At 45.0% G+C, this 17,129-nt stretch overlaps 1 protein-coding gene across 1 annotated transcript in view; it reads right to left on the bottom strand.

Annotated features, from left to right (window-relative positions):
* plxna1b (plexin A1b) overlaps positions 1–17,129 on the bottom strand; it is a gene marked incomplete at its 5' end in the record, with an annotated part of 98,135 nt that overhangs the window by 58,550 nt on the left and 22,456 nt on the right. The window contains 2 exons of the mRNA XM_035524095.1: positions 440–540; positions 6,071–6,208. Coding sequence (XP_035379988.1) covers positions 440–540; positions 6,071–6,208 — 239 coding nt within the window. The remainder of the gene's footprint in view (positions 1–439; positions 541–6,070; positions 6,209–17,129) is intronic.

Here is a 17,129-nt window from a genome sequence, read left to right as displayed (position 1 = left end):
AACATTTCCATATTGCCTTTGTTTCATGGCCTAAAGAAAATTTCTCTATGCATGTAGAAATCCACGTGCTGCTATTTTTTCCCCTGATTCACACTGTAGAACGGGCTGTTATAAAAAGAAAAGAAAAAGTGTTCATGCGCGTGCCCACACACACACACACACACACACACACTTTCCCAGTCAAGCACAATCCCCTGGCAGGTCCATCACTTGCAAGGCTGCTATTTTAAGGTGATGTGGAACTGACAACAGCGGGATTTATACTTCACAAGGCATGTGCTTCCTGGTACAGCAGGTGTGACCCCTCGTCTCTACAGCAAGATGTTGAAGAAACGTACCATTCACAACATATGGCTGTTTTTGGCAGGAAACTCCAGTACACAGCGTACGGCGCTGCTTGCGCCCGCCTGGTGGATTGTGTGCGCACACAGATACTCACACACTGAGCAGCACACACCAGCCGCAGTGGGGATCTCTGGAACCCAGGCACTCTGAGCACGTCCTGTACTGATTGCAGCTCTCTACTGGAATACGCTTGACCTGGTAGGAGTGGGGGTAGAAAGAGAGAAAGAAATGTGTAAAACAAACAAACAAACAAATAAATAAATGACCATAATAATTTAGGGACGACAAAGAAAAAGAGAGCCAAAAAAGTGAAATATTACACTGATTTATGTAAACACTGTTCTACACACTTTTTGCCAGATATATACATGTGCGCAGATATGTAACTATTATCTGATGTATTATTTATGGCTAAGTTGCACGTATTGGCGTGCATCACTGGTGTAACTGAGTGCAAGAACTGTGAAGAAATGACGCAGCAGCTCATGACCAACTGGACCCTCATGCAGAACTTCATCTGACTGGTGGACACATGGAGAACCCATTACTTGGAACACAGGTTGTGTGTCAGTGTTACAGTGAAAGTGTGCACATTAAATTGTTTCACACTTTGGTGACAACTGGATGATCACCACATTTCTAAATACAAGAAATGAACCTCTTGGTTCCTGAGGTTAAGGTTAGGGTTAGGGTTGTATACATAGCATTATTTAGCTACAGTAATACACAAGTCAATTGAAATATCCCAAAATAACAGTTGTACAGGATTGTCAGTGTAGGTTGTTTGTGTGTGTGTGTGTGTGTGTGTGTGTGTGTGTGTGTGTGTGTGTGTGTGTGTGTGTGTATATAAGAAGAAGCAGAGTAAGCTGAGTTGAAAGGAGAGGCAGTAAATTAGCGCAAAAAAAACCAAAAAACAAACAAACAAAAAAAAGCACAGGAAAAAAAACCACACACACACACACACACACACACACACACACACACACACACACACACACCTTTCATAAATGATGTGCAAGTTGACTGAAAAAGACAGTATTGCATTGCATCTCGAGGCTAGTTTGAACATAGAGTTTGTGGTGGGAAAGTGAATCCTTTTAATCTGTCTGTAAGAACACTAAACTCCATCCCCTAAGGACAGCATGTATACACACGCACACACAACGTGAGAGAATCTGGGGGAGAGAGAGAGAGAGATGGGCTGGAGGCATGCCAGGGATGGGATGGGATGACTACAGAGATAGTTGAGTCAGAATGAAGGAAGGGAGGGTGGGTTGAGGGGTGGGAGATAAAGAGCAAAGGAGAGAGGGTAGTAGAACAGAAGAGACAACAGATGGGTACTCAGGAACACCGAGTTTGGGGTGAAAAGTGATCGGGTGTTTGTGCATGCTCTGTGCACGTAATCCTGAGGGGACAGAGCTTAACGCTGTCTAGGGTTCATTAAGGGATCAGCTTATTGGAATACATGGACTTTTGATAGTCATCCCTGTCTCATTCTGCAACAAATGCACAGAGAAATCAGGTAACATCGTTTAATAATCTTCTGTTTGGTGAATGGTAGAAATCAAGCCTGCAGTCGTGACAGGAGCCAAATGAAGTCAAGTAAAATGACACACATCAAACATCATCGCCTGACATTGGATCTGTCAACACATTTACTCACTCATTCACACGGGCGCGCGCACACACACACACACGCACACACGCACACACACACACACACTATTTCCTCTAATTCCCAGTGCTGAGGAAAAAAAAAAATCATTTTTCTTCTCCTTTAGGTATTCATCAGTCACATCTGTGTCAAAACATCTTACAATCAAATTTCCTACAGAAATCAATTTTTGTCATCTATAGAAACATGATGTATTTGAAAGAACCAAAAGGTGATTCAAGCCACCCAAAGAAAACACATTTTTGTGTGAGGTGTGGGGTTGGACTAAGAATATTATAAGAATATAAGAATATTATAAGAATATTCATATAACTTAATAACTAATAATGGCTTCAGAAAAAATGACAGATATTCTTTAGGTTAGGCCAGTCTTTGTGTATGTTATGAACTACATTTGCAGTGCCTCTCCCTCTCTGGAAGGTGTTTGCTTCTGTATTGTTTTGGGCTGAAATGATGTCCCTGGATGGCAAAGCCAGCTGAGTGACATCTGTGAGACATGCATGGCACTGCCTCACAGCACTACAGACCAACCTTTTCTGCAAAAGTGTGAAATGCTTTCAGCAGCTAGAGTAGTTATGTTCATCCTCAGCAGACAAGTCGAGCAGGTCCCTACCTCTCACAGTAATGTGTCCAGACTAACATATGGTAGAAACTTTCACTGTGGCCACATTTAGAAATATCAACATGGAAACACAAGAAAGCACACACACAACCACAAACAGACACACACATAGCAAGAAACATGCTTATTCTCTCTCTCTCTCACACACACACACACACAGAGAGCGTGTTCCCAATTGATGCCCACTTAGAGGCTACATGAGAATAAAAAGGCTATCTTGCGATCTCTACAATGATGATGGGATCATGGGATTAATGTCTGATCGACATGCATGAGGGTCTGATCAATAACCCAAGTGAAGATTACCGAAAGGGCCAAGATGTTAAATACTGCAGTCTGTCCCTACACTGCACAATACTGCAGTCTGTCCCTACACTGCACAATACTGTAGCCTCTCAAACACTAACTTTGAGAGGGACATGTTAGGTTTTTAAAAGCTTCATTTCATTTACTAAATACTGCCTAAGCATACAGCAAGGAAGATGGCCATTGGACACATTCTTGCTCTACTACCAACACAAGGCCTTATCGCTACAATTTTACTCCAAAGTCTGAACTTTCAGACAACAAATACAAAAGCCCTTGTTACCAGTAGTGCTAATTAATAAGTTTTACAAAACCTTCATTAATTGTTTGAAAAAACTAAAGAAGCTAATTTAGATACTTGTAAACTGGCTTTAAACAATCCTGGCCTGTATTGACCTTGCTGCTATATTGGGCTAAATGCTCTGAATCACTATTTGTTACAAATGCCAGGATCACAAAAAATAAACAAGAAAAGAGGATCGTGAAGGAATTTGTCACTGCTGCTCCTTAAAAAAAAAAAAACCTACAGAAGCTCTCAAGCAATAAATCCCATTACTCGCTTCAGCTTCCATGAAAGTGTCCATATACATGATCATAATTGCACCTTGTAACCTCCTCTATCGATAACAGACGTCAGCGGTAATAAACTACACCTCATATATGCTGAATCATTTGGTACGCTCATGTATGCTAGGGCGTCCGAGACCGGCCGGCGAAGCTCCAGGCGGTGGTAGGAGACTGGCCCAGGGCAGAGCACCGCTGCTGGGCTGTGAGGAGACAGCCTATCAGCCTCTTTTTAATTAACTGCTGCAGTATGGCAGGGGGGGTAAATGACTCTGTCACTTCTCTAAATGGAGTTTTTGAGAAGCGAGCGTGTGCACGACTCCAAATGCTGGCATTTCCATTACAGTCGCAGTGACAGAAGGGCAGGGAAGAAGAGGAGCAGATAAAGAGGGGGAAAGAAAAAAAAACCCACGGAGCCGGAGAAAAAAAAAGAGAGAACAAAGTGAATTTCTCGTTTTGTCTCATCCATCCAAAGCCATCTTATTCTCGAAAGAGTAGTCCATCATTTTCTCTCAAAGAAGAAAAAAAATTTGAGGAACTGTTTACCAAAAGTAATGTCTATTGATTGTATATTGTTTATGTGAGCCATGAACAGTGGTCATATTTCAGAAGCTTTCATAGTCATTTTGTGGTAGCTATTAATATTAATTGCTAATTTTCCATCAGGGCTGAAGGATAGATGAGTGAGGACAGTGGCAAGGGAGGGAAGCAAAGAGGAAAAGCTGTTAAGTGGGTCAACACAGACACACACACACAGACACACACACACACAGACACACACAGACACACACAGACACACAGACACAGACACACACAGACACACAGACACAGACACACACACACACACACACACAGACACACACACACACACACACACACACACACACAGACACACACACACACATAGGACATTAAGAAGAGCCCATCTACCCCGCCAGTCAAACACACACATATGCTGGGCGAGAGAGTGCAGGAGTGTGTGTGTGTTGGGGGGTAATGACCATTGCATGGATATATCTACCATCTGGCTTTCTGTTCTCCAGAGCTTACTAAGGCCCAGTCTGCAAAGATTAACATGACAATAACCATATCTCCAGCTGAGAAGGACAAAAGTCCGTTTGTGTATATGTGTATGTGTGTGCACGTGTGTAATTTTTTGTTGAGCCAAATACACGGAATGTATTTATCAGTAATAAACGTTATTCTGAGTTAATCAACGTGATGACATTACAAGTTGCGCACATATTTGTATTACAACGTGCGCATGCGAGTCTTTGTGTGTTTGCTTGCACACAATCAAGCTGTGGGTGTATATTAAGACTAGTGGAGTGCCTCTGGATCAAAACAATATCTCATCTTGGAGTGCTCTCTCCTTTCTCTACCTTCTGAGTTGAGCAACACTCAAAAGGCCTTCAGAGTAGACAGGTACAGATGAACTGAGCAGCAGGGAGTGAGCCGAGGGTGTGTTTTCTGCATGTGCATGTGTGCTATACATACAAGGTGAAGTGTGTCCATACACAATAACACTGCTTCAGGCCAAATATGCTAATGGATTTGGCCAGGCTCCAGGTGTGTGTGTGTGTGTGTGTGTGTGTGTGTGTGTGTGTGTGTGTGTGTAGGGGGGGGATTTTGAGCCTTTTCCACTCAGATGAACAGAAACACAACAATCCTCCAGAAAAAGGCAGAGGCACAGATCTGACAGCCCTGCCCAGCCCCTTCCCCGGGATAAGCCCACTCCCCATCTACATCCCCATCATCACCCACTTAACGCCTCATTAGCGTCTGAGCCGCACAGGCAGCGGCTGAGCCCGAGTGTGAATAGATCCTAAACTGCAGCAGTATGTGATGTGCGGCCCACAGCCATGCCGTCCTGCGGGCGGGCGTGCGTCTGGGTGTATGCAGCAGCCATGCTGGCATGCACGAGGCGCGTATTTGCAGTGTGATCGCCTTTGATTAGACGAGGAGAAAAACAGAGCAAAGGCCAACAGGGATTCAGTGAATATTAATATTGCTCAATTAACAGGGCATGAGGAGGCGGTGAGAAAAAGAGGAGACCGAGAGAGAAGGAGCGAGCGAGAGAGAGAGAGAGAAATGGGTGATATCAAGAATTAAATGTGTTAATGTACACACGCAGGCATTTTGAAACTCCACAACCAAGGTGTTACATGTATGGTTAATAAGAAAACCCAAAGTCTTTAAGTGTGTGCATGCGCTTGTGTGTGTGTGTGCTCATCCAACCCTCCTTAGTTCAAGAGTTATCATTTTAGCGCTTGAGTGAGCACGCCAGGTAACCCTTTACCACCTCAACAATTAACATGGTGCAAAGGAACAGATTTCCCCAGTATGCTTTTATACTTTTGTGTGTATGTCAATTAAGACAAAAGGAAAATTACAAGGTTAAGCACACACTGTATATACTGTGTGGTCAAAACAAAGACTAAAACAAACAGAGATCCTGGTGATTATGGTACAGGCACACACGCACCCTTCAGTAGGAAGGCAGGTGTGGCTGACAGTTGTTGACAAACGTATGTTTACCCCTGTGTGCCTGTATGTACCTGTCTGTCGGTCAGGGTGTAGATGTATTGCTGGTCGGGGCTGAAGAGCAGGTCTCTCAGGATGGGGCTTCCCTCTCCCACCAGCACATTCTCATAGAGCTGTGGCGGATGCGACTGAATCACAGAGTTGATCAAGATCTGTAGGGACAAAATCACACAAATCATCAAACACACAGCCGAACACACTCAACCAGGAACTAGGAGCCAAGTCAACCCTTCTAACATTAATACAGGAAACATTTACTAAAGGCAGGGATGCAGAGCAATCGGTTTTATCCTACACTCTAAACATGGCTGTGACACGCAACTATCCTTGGGCCAATAAATGATATTATCGACCCTAACAAAACATTTTTAAACCAGTGATCCTAAGTAAAAAGAAATAGAATGATCATTTATCATCATGCACCATTGCCACGTGAGTTTTTTGGGGGGTTTTTTAATACAAAAAAACCCCAGCAGCATTCTAATCTATGGTAATTCTAATGTTTTACAAGCATTCTAATTTATGGTATATGAAAAATGTAGACTTATATAAAAGAAAAGACATTTAAGTATACACCACACAAGCACAACATTAGAAACTAATTAACTACAAATCTACGTTTTTAAAATGCCACTTGAAAAGATTAGAATTTAGGGTTTTAGTCTGACAAAGAATGCTGGGTAGATGCAAATGAAACAAATTCTGCTAGATGTGACCACCTTCCTAGTAGATGAGGAAACATGGGTGAGCTTGAGACAGGAATCACCGCACCAGATGGGCAATATTTTGGTTTCCAACCCGACGAACATGGAGAATATATGTTGACAGTGGTACATGTTGTCTATGCAGAAAACACATCTCCACCAAAGATGGCAATCCTATCAATTTGCAAGCATGGGATACATTCTCCAGCTCAGTATGCTAAACTGAATCTAGCCCATAGAGGAGAAACCAGTCTGTCGAATCCATCAACAATCACCAGTCCTTTTGCAAAATGTACAAAGTACAAATGCCATGGCGCAAAGTGGCGAGAGTGCACTACCGGTGTAACACGTTATATAGTGAAGGGTCTGCTGCCAGTCAATAAGTCATCATTCTAGAGAACTGTTACAACCCTTAAATTCATAGTAAGAGCTACCAAGCCATTAGTGCTTCAGCAAGGTGCCTGAGATTTATAATAATGTTCGAGTGGAAGTTGAGCTTGATCAAGACAGCGGAGTTTTACTCATTGACAACCAACATGTGGTCAAGTACTAATATGACTCAATATACGTCATTGACGGCACACTTTATCTCGGCGCAGTGGAAGCTTGAATCCAAGTATTTGGAAACGGGGTTCTTTCCAGATAGCCACACTGCAACCAATAGAGCTGGGGTCCTTGCTGTGTAATCCAGATGCGGAAGCTGAATGAGGAAAAATTAACCTGCATTACATTGGACAACAACGCAAATATAAAGTTAGCCATAAGAGATGAACTTGGATGGCAATGGTTAAACTGCTTTGAACTTAACCTCCATCTGGGTGTGATGGATTCACTTAAGAGGCAAAGAAGAGCTCTGGGTGCACGCCGATCGATCGCTGGTACTTTTCCCCCCACAGCTGGCAGAAGAAGCGGGGCTCGTTGAAAGCGCAACAAGAACTCCAACTCCTGGAACATTCCCTTATTACCATGTGTTTTCAAATTCAGACTCATGAAAAAGAATAATTTAATCATTGCATGGACAAACGAGCGAATAGCTAAACAATGATTTACTTATTTATTTAATAAATAATTAACATGTTTTCAACCTTTATTTATTTATTTTAAACTAAAACAGGATTGTACCATGCACTGGGGAGAGAATAATTGAGCAGGCCCATGCAATCGGGCAGGTTCTAGCTGCTGACCAGCATGCGCAGCCACTGACCTGGCAGGACCTTGATGTGCTGGAAGCAATGAACAAGGCCCTTAAACCAGTGGCAGACTTCACTGATATTTTGTCAGGAGAGGATTATGTCACCGTATCATCACTTCTGCCAACTCTTCAGCTTCTAAAAAGCAGCATATCGAGTGTATCAGAAACAGACGTGCAACTAACGAAGGGCGTCAAACGCGGGATTTTAACGGGACTGCTGTCAAAATAAGACTGCGAGTTGACCAAAAGATTGATGTGCGTTACACTGTTCCTGGAACCCCGATTTCATGGCGAGCGCTTAGCTGAAGATGATTTGTGGCAGGCAAATGCTGAAATACATATGGAAATGGTGAAAATGGAGCTGAACAGGGCCAGACAAGTGTGTACAGGAGACAAGGAGAGGATGAGCCCCCATTAAAGAAGAAAACATTGGCCAGCTATTTGTCTAAAGCAAAACCATTGTGAGTGTTCTTTGCTGAAGAGGAGCGGACTACTGCTAAACTGACAGCGTATGAACAGGAGATGATCCGTTAGCGTGGTGGCTTATGAAGGACAAAACGCCTGCCCCTTAACGGCAAGACTCGCTAGCAAATACTTGTACGCACGTGCAACCAGTACCCCATCTGAGGACGTACTCAGGCAAGCTAGAAATGCTGTGACCCCCTCACGCTCTCATCTTAACCCTAACGACCCTGGCATGCTTGACCTCCTTGCAAATATGTAAGTGCGCTGTCACAGGGTAGAGGGAGGGGAAAAAAAGGTTCATTTTCAAGTTTCAAGTTTGGTTTAATTTTGCTACCAAATGTACATTATTTGTATTTGTTCATTTTTGGCATATTTTGTCAATCCAAGACAATAGTTGTGTTTTTTACTGCTTACCATTTAAAATGGAGCCTAGTATTAGCAAACAAATTCCTCCATGTATCAAACTAATTTATTTGATTTAGATTGTTAATTTATTAAGGATGCTGTACAAGTTCTTCCAAGTTTGTAATTTGAAGTTCATAATTTATTGCTTAAAATAAAAACAAAATATTTGCATAATACAAAATATTTGCACAATATTTGCATAATACTGACTGTAGTTACAGTAGTCATGAGTGCAAAAATGCTTGTCGGCAACGGCTTAAAAGTTGAAAGATGATAATATTTGTGTATGAACCAGTCTGGATTGGTAATGACTTTAAATAACTATAGCTACTGGGGCAATATGCATGCACCAGAAAAAAAGTGGTGTTGTTGTCAGTTATTGTTATTATTATTTTCTTTAACATAACTTTGTTATTTCCAGAATTAGGATTCACTATGTTATAACTCTTTTTTTACTTTCCCACAGAGATGCAGGTCATTTACATATGCTGAAATAAAATCACGAGTGAAACAGATGAAAGGCCGTGTTGCGCTCATGTGAGGTACTTCATAAATTAATGTTTAACGCAATATCGTTTATCCGGATAGTTCTGGAGATGATAATCGTTGGTCTAAAGCCTACCTGCGATAGCTACAGCCACCCTCTGCTGACTGAGCAGAACAGCTCGTCACTAGTTGGCTGTAAGGAGCTATAAACAGGGGTGAGTGCAGGGCCAGCTCGGCCCTGACTCTACCGGCTAGCCCAGGTCCCTCACATTCACACTACACAATCACAATGCATTCCTCAAATTTGTTGACGGCTCGAGACCGTTTCTCCCACACACAGCATTAGTTACTGCAAATGAAATTGTTCTCTTTTCCGACTGATAAATTGGCTGTAATTGGCTGGATGGCTGTTCACACCTGTGGGTGTGTTTTCAGATACAGAACTCCTACTCGAATGTTTTGCAGATTTTAGTTCCGTTTAATCCAACAAAAAATGGGGGTGGGGATAGAATCCCGTTTCGGCGAGAATGGGGGTGTTGTATCCACGTCCGCAGCCGTCTGGTGGATTGTGCACGTGTGTGGAAGGGCAGAATTAGCAACATTAGTCCCTAATTGAAGCAAACAAAGCCGAAAGACACTCCAGACAGACAAGAAGAGCTCGATTAGGGGATCTGCACAGAAATCAATAAAACCAATGCTACTACACAATGACATGTGCGCGGGAACAGGGACGAGCTCAGGCTCGGGACGAGCCTCACAAAGCACACATAGCCGATTCTCTCGTTTAAGAGTTTGCTAAGTGTTGGTTCACAGCTATTAGTACAGCCATTATCTCCCACCAATATCAGTCTTAATACTAATGCCTCAATTCCTATCAGTCAGAGGCATTTCCATCGCTCTATCCTTTAGTGTCTTTCTCACACTGTCCTTTCATGTGTGGCTCAGTGCCTCACAACAGATGCATCAAGGATGAGTGAGCACAGACACAGACAGACACACAGACACAGACAGGCTTGCAGGTCACACAACCAGAATTCATTTCATCAAAAAACATCCCCCCTCCATGTGGACGGTGATACGCATGCATGCACACACACAAGCAAACACACACGGCACAAAATTTTACCAGTGAAATGTCAGTGAAATGTTGAGAATGGTTCTGAAAGCCCACAATGGCGTGCCAATATACAGCACAACCTTTAACTGGCCGTTAACAAAGGTCGTCAAGGGTCAGTTGCTCTGACAGAAAGGTCAATGGAAGAAATCGTCCCTGGTGTGATTGCCCAAATTGATTTAAATAACCACTGAGGGCACTAACATGCCTGTTAGGCTGGAAGATGAGCTACTCAGCTTGACTGAAGAACCGGGGAGGGGGCTGCTCAGTGACCACTGAGATTGGTTCAGCACTTCTTCTTGGGATGCAGTGTTCAAAGACATGGGGAATGGAGAATGGGCTGATCCCAAGTCAGCCTCCAATCTTTGCTAGGAGGTTTACAAGAAAGGAATGCACAGCCATCAGTGCGAAAGGTCTGCAGTGGGGAGAAGTGAATGGTGCAAGTCTACTGCCATGCGGTCATCATACGGAGTGTGTAATACAAATGTCTCCTTGCAAATGTGTGTGTCTGTGGGTGTGTGTACAGGAGGACTGGCATATTAAAGACATCCATCACTCTTATAGCTTTTAATAAACAGGCACAGTAAACACAGCTATGGAGCTATCTGTCTTTCCCCATCTATGTGTATTCATTCTCTCAATTTTGTGTGTGTGTATAATTACATACTCTACCTGACAGTAAAAGTGAAAAGGGCTTAACTGCTGTTGACATGGTCATGCGGATGGTAACTTGTTTGCCAAAAGTCCATCACACTGACAAGGCTACAGCATGGAAATATTCATCAACTAGTCAGCAACACACACACGCACAGCTAAACTATGAACGTCAAACTTACATGCCCCTGCCATCTCAAACAAACAAACATCAAAATAAACAATTTAAGTCACTCCCTCAAAGGACCTGCTGATTGCTTCCTGTCTATAGTTCACTCTCACTGGGCCACACACACACACAAAGCACGTGCGCACAGAGCACACATGCGTAGAGCACACTCGCACACCCCACATCAACACAGGAAAAGACAAACACTTCAAGAATAGACAATCTATCTGGGAACACCAAGGGTGACAGTATACATAAACAATGTCCACACCCCAACATGCACACACTCACACTCACCCTGCCATGGGAGAAGGCAAGAGAAAAACACAGGAAGCTGCACGTGTGTGTGTGTGTGTGTGTGTGTGTGTGTGTGTGTGTGTGTGCGCGCGTGTGTGTGTGTTTCAGACACTGAGCATGGCTGATATGGAAAGAACAATCTTTAATCTGTAATCACCAAAGAACTGATAAGCTTTCCTCTGGGAATGCTAGCCGATTACCGAGCCACTGATGCCTCAAATTACTGCTTAAGGAATTCAGACATAATTAAACAGTGGCACATTTCATATCCTCCTTTACTTTTCCCTGGATATTACAGTGCAGTGGAATCACTGCCTACCATCCATTTAATGCCTACCTGTATGAAACATATACCACTTTATCAGCGAGCCCATGCTCTTAAGGGCCATTATGTTGCAGTAAGGGACTAGACTTTTGTACACAGAAGCAGAGTCTGAAAGCACAGACACCAAAATAACTGGCTCCAGAGCACCATCACTCTGACCCATAATCACACATGCAGCCAATTATACTCGCAAAGTGCTCACCAAAACTCTGCCTCCGGAGGGAGGGAGAGTTGGGCCATATGCACAGACTTATTCCTCTCAGACAAGGAGACCAGCAGATAGTTGCATTTTTCTGCTGACTCTACGTAAACACCACTAAAAAGAAGTTATTCAGTCTAAATTCAAACACTACTGCATAAGTGCAATTACACCCCCTTTGAAATAAAACACCAGTTCCTTTAAAAGCATGCACACCCATGCAGACACGCAGAACAACAACACCCATGCATACGCATACACATACACCCATAATCCTTCAATTGTTAGAATCGCAAGAGTACGTTTTATTTTGCCCCCAGCGGAAATGTGATCCGAATGCTCTGTGTGACTCCAGCAGCCCCACCCTTCTCTGAATGCCAGATGAGAGCTCCACTCTCCACACATCTCTCCATCACCTCTCTCACTTATTTCCTCACTGCAAAGAGCGCATTTACATAAATATTTGGACAACATTGTCCAGAGCAACTTAAAGGAGTACTTTGTAGCCTCCATCAAGAACAAATCCTCATAAACGAACAGCTAGGTTGGCGTTAAGAACACCACCGGTCTAACACCCTGGGAAGAGTGCAAAAGAAGACTGAAAAAGGGGTTTTGTGCATATTTAAGTTATTGTTATTGACTCGGAGCTGAGTCTCGGCTGTGTCTCATCTGTACAGACAGCCAGTAGAAGCTCATACAACCACCTGGGTGCCAAGAGAGAGAAGTGTGTTAATGCATGTGCCTCAATGTGGTTGGAGTTGGGCAGTAACACAGGCTTGAAGGCAGCGCGGTACACGACGGGGTTTGATTAGTGCTGTTAGGTATGCGGGAGCTGGTCTGATTACAGCTTGCTTGGCAAGACTGCTACAGGGAGGAAATGCAGCAAGGGGAGCGACATGGGAGATCTTCAGGAGGTGGAAAAGAAGCCGGGCAGCTGCGTTCTGGAGATGGTGCAGGGGAGGGACGGCACGGAGGTCAACGCCTGCCAGGAGCAAGTTCCAGTAGTCCAATATGGAGATGACAAGGGACCGGACAAGCATTGAAGATGCTCCTATAGAGAGGACTGGCCTGATGTTGGAGAGCAAGATTTTGCGTGACCGAGTCAGTAACATGAGGAGAAGATGATGGCTGGTTATCCAGAATGACCTCGAGGTTGTGTGCATCGTCAGTTATGAGTGATCCAAGGATTTTCTAGTGACATCTGAAGGAGTTGACTTGGAGAGACATCTCTAGAGAATTTGCTGAGACTTGGCTTCAAGTGATGAGCTGTCAACCATGAAGAGGCTGCTGGGCATGCTGAGATACAAGCAGAAACCATCACCATGCTGTGCTCCTCTCTCCCTCACCTCCCCTGAGATCTCCTCTCCCCTCCCCTCTGAGGAGAGCCCCTCTCCCCCCTCCTCTCCCTCACCTCCCCTGAGATCTCCTCTCCCCTCTTCTCCTCTCCTCTCTCTCCCCTCCGCTCTGAGATCTCCTATCCACACTCCTCTCTCTCCCCCTCACCTCTGAGGAGTACTCGTTTCTCTACTCCTCTCTTGCTCAAAAGCCCTCTGGCCTCACATTTGTGAGCTCTTTCAATCTCTCAAAATTCTAACACAACTGTTAGGGCACTGAACTATAACCTTCTGAAGGTGAGATTGTGTGCAAAATTATATGAATAATGATCATAACCCCTGATGCTTCAACCAGAGATGTCTACAGGAAAAAACAGCAAGAAACACACCAACACTAGCTTAAACAGGCTGGAGGTGCATGTGTTAAAACATTTGCATGTGCGCGCACACGCGCAAGTGTAAATGGATATGAATATAACGGTAACCCCTGAGGGTTTAGCAAAGCACTCCACAGAGAAAACAGAATGGAAGTCTTAAAGAGAGAGAGAGAATTGTGTGTGTGTGTATGCATTGTGTGTATTTGAGCAATGAATGGGTATGGAGTTTGTTGAGAGCGAGCAAGAGGGAGAGAGAGCCAGAGAGAGAGTGAAAGTGAGAGGGTGTGTACACGAAGGAGGGGAAGTACGATGCTGGTTTCCCATCATGGTGTGGTGGGAAATATCCACACAATGCTCAGAGCAGCAGGCAGAGTTCTGGTGAGTCCAGTCCAAATTTCAAACACCGTAGCCAGACCCATCACATTTAATTGGAAGCCTTACGATCCTACTTCTCCCTCCCATTCTCTCTCTCTCTCTCTCTCTCTCTCACACACAAACACACACAGACAGACAGACGTACACCTCTAGCGGCTCCAAACGCACACAAACTCATACATTTAAAAATGTGCCCTTTACGTGTCCAACTACCCACTGCATGTCCTCAAAGAAAAACAATGGCCAGAGTCCAACTACAGCTAAAAGCTGCAGAAGCTCCAGCACAGAGGTGGTGAGCAGGGAGCCTGGCAGATTGACATCCCGGCCATGGTGAGCAAAACTGGAACGGAGCTTGCAGCCAGCCAGCCTGTACAGTTGAGGCTGGCTACAGCGTCCAGGACCCAGTGACCAAAGAAGAGAGGTAGAGAGAGACAGCTGGCACAGAAGAAAGAGGGAGGAGAAGCAGGGATGCAGGAACACTGCGTACTTCAAGTGTGAACCAAAGTCAGGCAGCAAAGGCAGGTCAAGTCCAATGCATTCGTCTATACATATATAAGGACTAGAGCACTTACACGTGACTGCTTTATGTACACCTCAATAAGTACTGATGACTCATGCCGAGTCACGGCAGAGGCCATTCTGAGGCAAGATGAGGGATGTGGTGTAGTGGGAGACGACACTGTAAGCTGGTTTAAAGACAGTGTGTGGGCATGGGGTTGAACCAAGCAGAAACCTGAGCAGATGAGCATTCGAGGTTATACTGGAATCATACAAGACAGTGTTCAATTTTAGCCACACACACACACACACACACACACACACACACAGCCAGTGGGAGCAGAAGTCTAACTGTGGGATTCACAAACTACACAGAGACCATGGCATACAGTATAAGCTACTAAAAGACCTAGGCATGTCCCTATCTCCCCCCTAACCCCCTACAGATTAGCATAAAAAACTGTATCACAGAGTGTGAAGCCCTGGGGTAAGGCCAAGGCAGGTGTGAGAACTGCATACATTCACACCCAGACCAACCCAGTCAGCGCACATGCAGCAACAGCATGCTACAGACCACTGGGAAAGAACAGGTGAGGCTACATGCAAGATCTCACTCTCGCACGCACGCACGCACGCATGCACACACAGAGATTAGCATAGTGAATGGTGGCATGTGGCGTGAGCGGCATGCTGACAGCTGGGTGGTCGCCTGGCAACCAGGTGGGAAACAGATGCTCTAGCTGTGGTTTGGCCTGTTGCCACAGTAACACAGAGGGCAACGACCCCTGGACACAGCGGGATGGTGTGTGTGACAGGCCCTCTCAGCACAGTTGACTAAATTCCATACAGTGGCATAGAACAATCTTGTGGTTGTTGAAGAACTAAGGCGGCAGAACGGGAGCCCAGGCATTAGACCGGAGGCATTTGCAGAGCAGTTAAACCAGTGTAGCTGTGGAATGTGAGATTACTGCAACACCTCCACCCTTCTGGAATGAAGAGGAGAGAAACCCGAGAGAGGTGCGAGGCAAAGCCAGAGACAGCTCGCCGGGCAGCCAGAGTCTACCTGCCATCTGCAACAATGAAATGACACATCTGAATAAGACCTGGTAGAGAGGACACGCACACGCACACGCACGCTTGCACATGCACACACAGGGAGAGACAAAAGAGAGAAAAAAGAAAGCAAGATCAAAGTGCAGCTGGTTACAGCTGTCATTCACAGATCACGAAAGAATCAGACGGTTGCCAATTAAGTGTAAGCAAGCGCCAACTCTGCTCGGGAAGTTCTGCTCCGCTTCCCCCGCCCAATCAGCCTCAGAGAGGAGGCTGACTGCTGGCTCCCAGGAGCCGACCCCGGCCTCTACGGCCACGGGTACACGCAGAAGGCTGCGCCCTGGTCAGAAAAGTGACGCAAAACGTTCCCACTCTAGTTAGCTGCAAATCTAGGGCTTGGCTGAGCTGGAACTGGGGGTCACCGGAGTCTCAGAGACTGATTAATTACAACTGGAGGAGTTCGTGGGTGTGCCAGGAACTACTTAGAGAATTGGAATACATTGTAATGTCTTGCAGGTCAAGGGTCAGAAGTACATGACAGTACATGGGCCAGCATATATAATGTGTGTCTCTCTCTCTCTCTCCGTCTGACCATGAGAAAGAGTATGGGCATAGTATGGCATAATGGATCACTGGCATTTAAGCCATTAGCTGGGCTGGGGACTACGCATTTGTCAGTTCCTCTTCTTGTACAATCCACGCCGAAGACTGAAAGCTCGGGAACCTTTTTCTTTTACTTTTTTTTTGAATATGGTACTCTCTCCTTCAGTAGATGAGCGCCCGAGCGCACCTCTGGTGCCCTGACCGGCTTGCTCGCCAGTCACCGGGTGTTCTGGCCTCTATTATCACCGCAAATTATGCCAGCCCGGAGAACAGCAATGGCAGAGCAAAACGAGAAAGAGGGGGACGGTGACGCCTTACACACGTGCACAGCCAATCACAGCCCAGCGAAGGCTAACACTTGCGCACTGCAGTTGCTACGTAAAACCTCTCATCTCTGAGCCAGCTCTCCCGACAGAGCTGTGATCAAAGAGTGAAGAGCACATGTGTGCCACACACACACACACACACACACACACACACACACACACACACACACACACACACACACACACACACACACTCAATTAGCAAGCACAGGAAGGAGATGCCCCAGAACAGACAGGAAGAAGGCAATTCACATGCACAGGTGGCAGCCACATTTTTTAAACATACATACCATGTCATTTTCTGCACACTGGCTGAGGGAGACTGCAGAAGCCTCTTTTGTATGGGAAAGCTGCATATATTAAGCTGCTGTTTTCCATAGGAGTGGACACCTCTTCCCCGGAACTCTCTTCCAAAATCACGCCTTTATATCTGCCCCACACTCTCCTGTCTTTTCTCCGGCGGTCTCTTTAGATTCTCCTCACCCCTCTGCCTTTCC

The sequence above is a fragment of the Electrophorus electricus genome, chromosome 3 (assembly GCF_013358815.1).
Source record: "Electrophorus electricus isolate fEleEle1 chromosome 3, fEleEle1.pri, whole genome shotgun sequence".
NCBI lineage: Eukaryota > Metazoa > Chordata > Actinopteri > Gymnotiformes > Gymnotidae > Electrophorus > Electrophorus electricus.
Note: the sequence above shows the minus strand (reverse complement) of the source record. Positions and strands in the feature narration are given on the sequence as shown.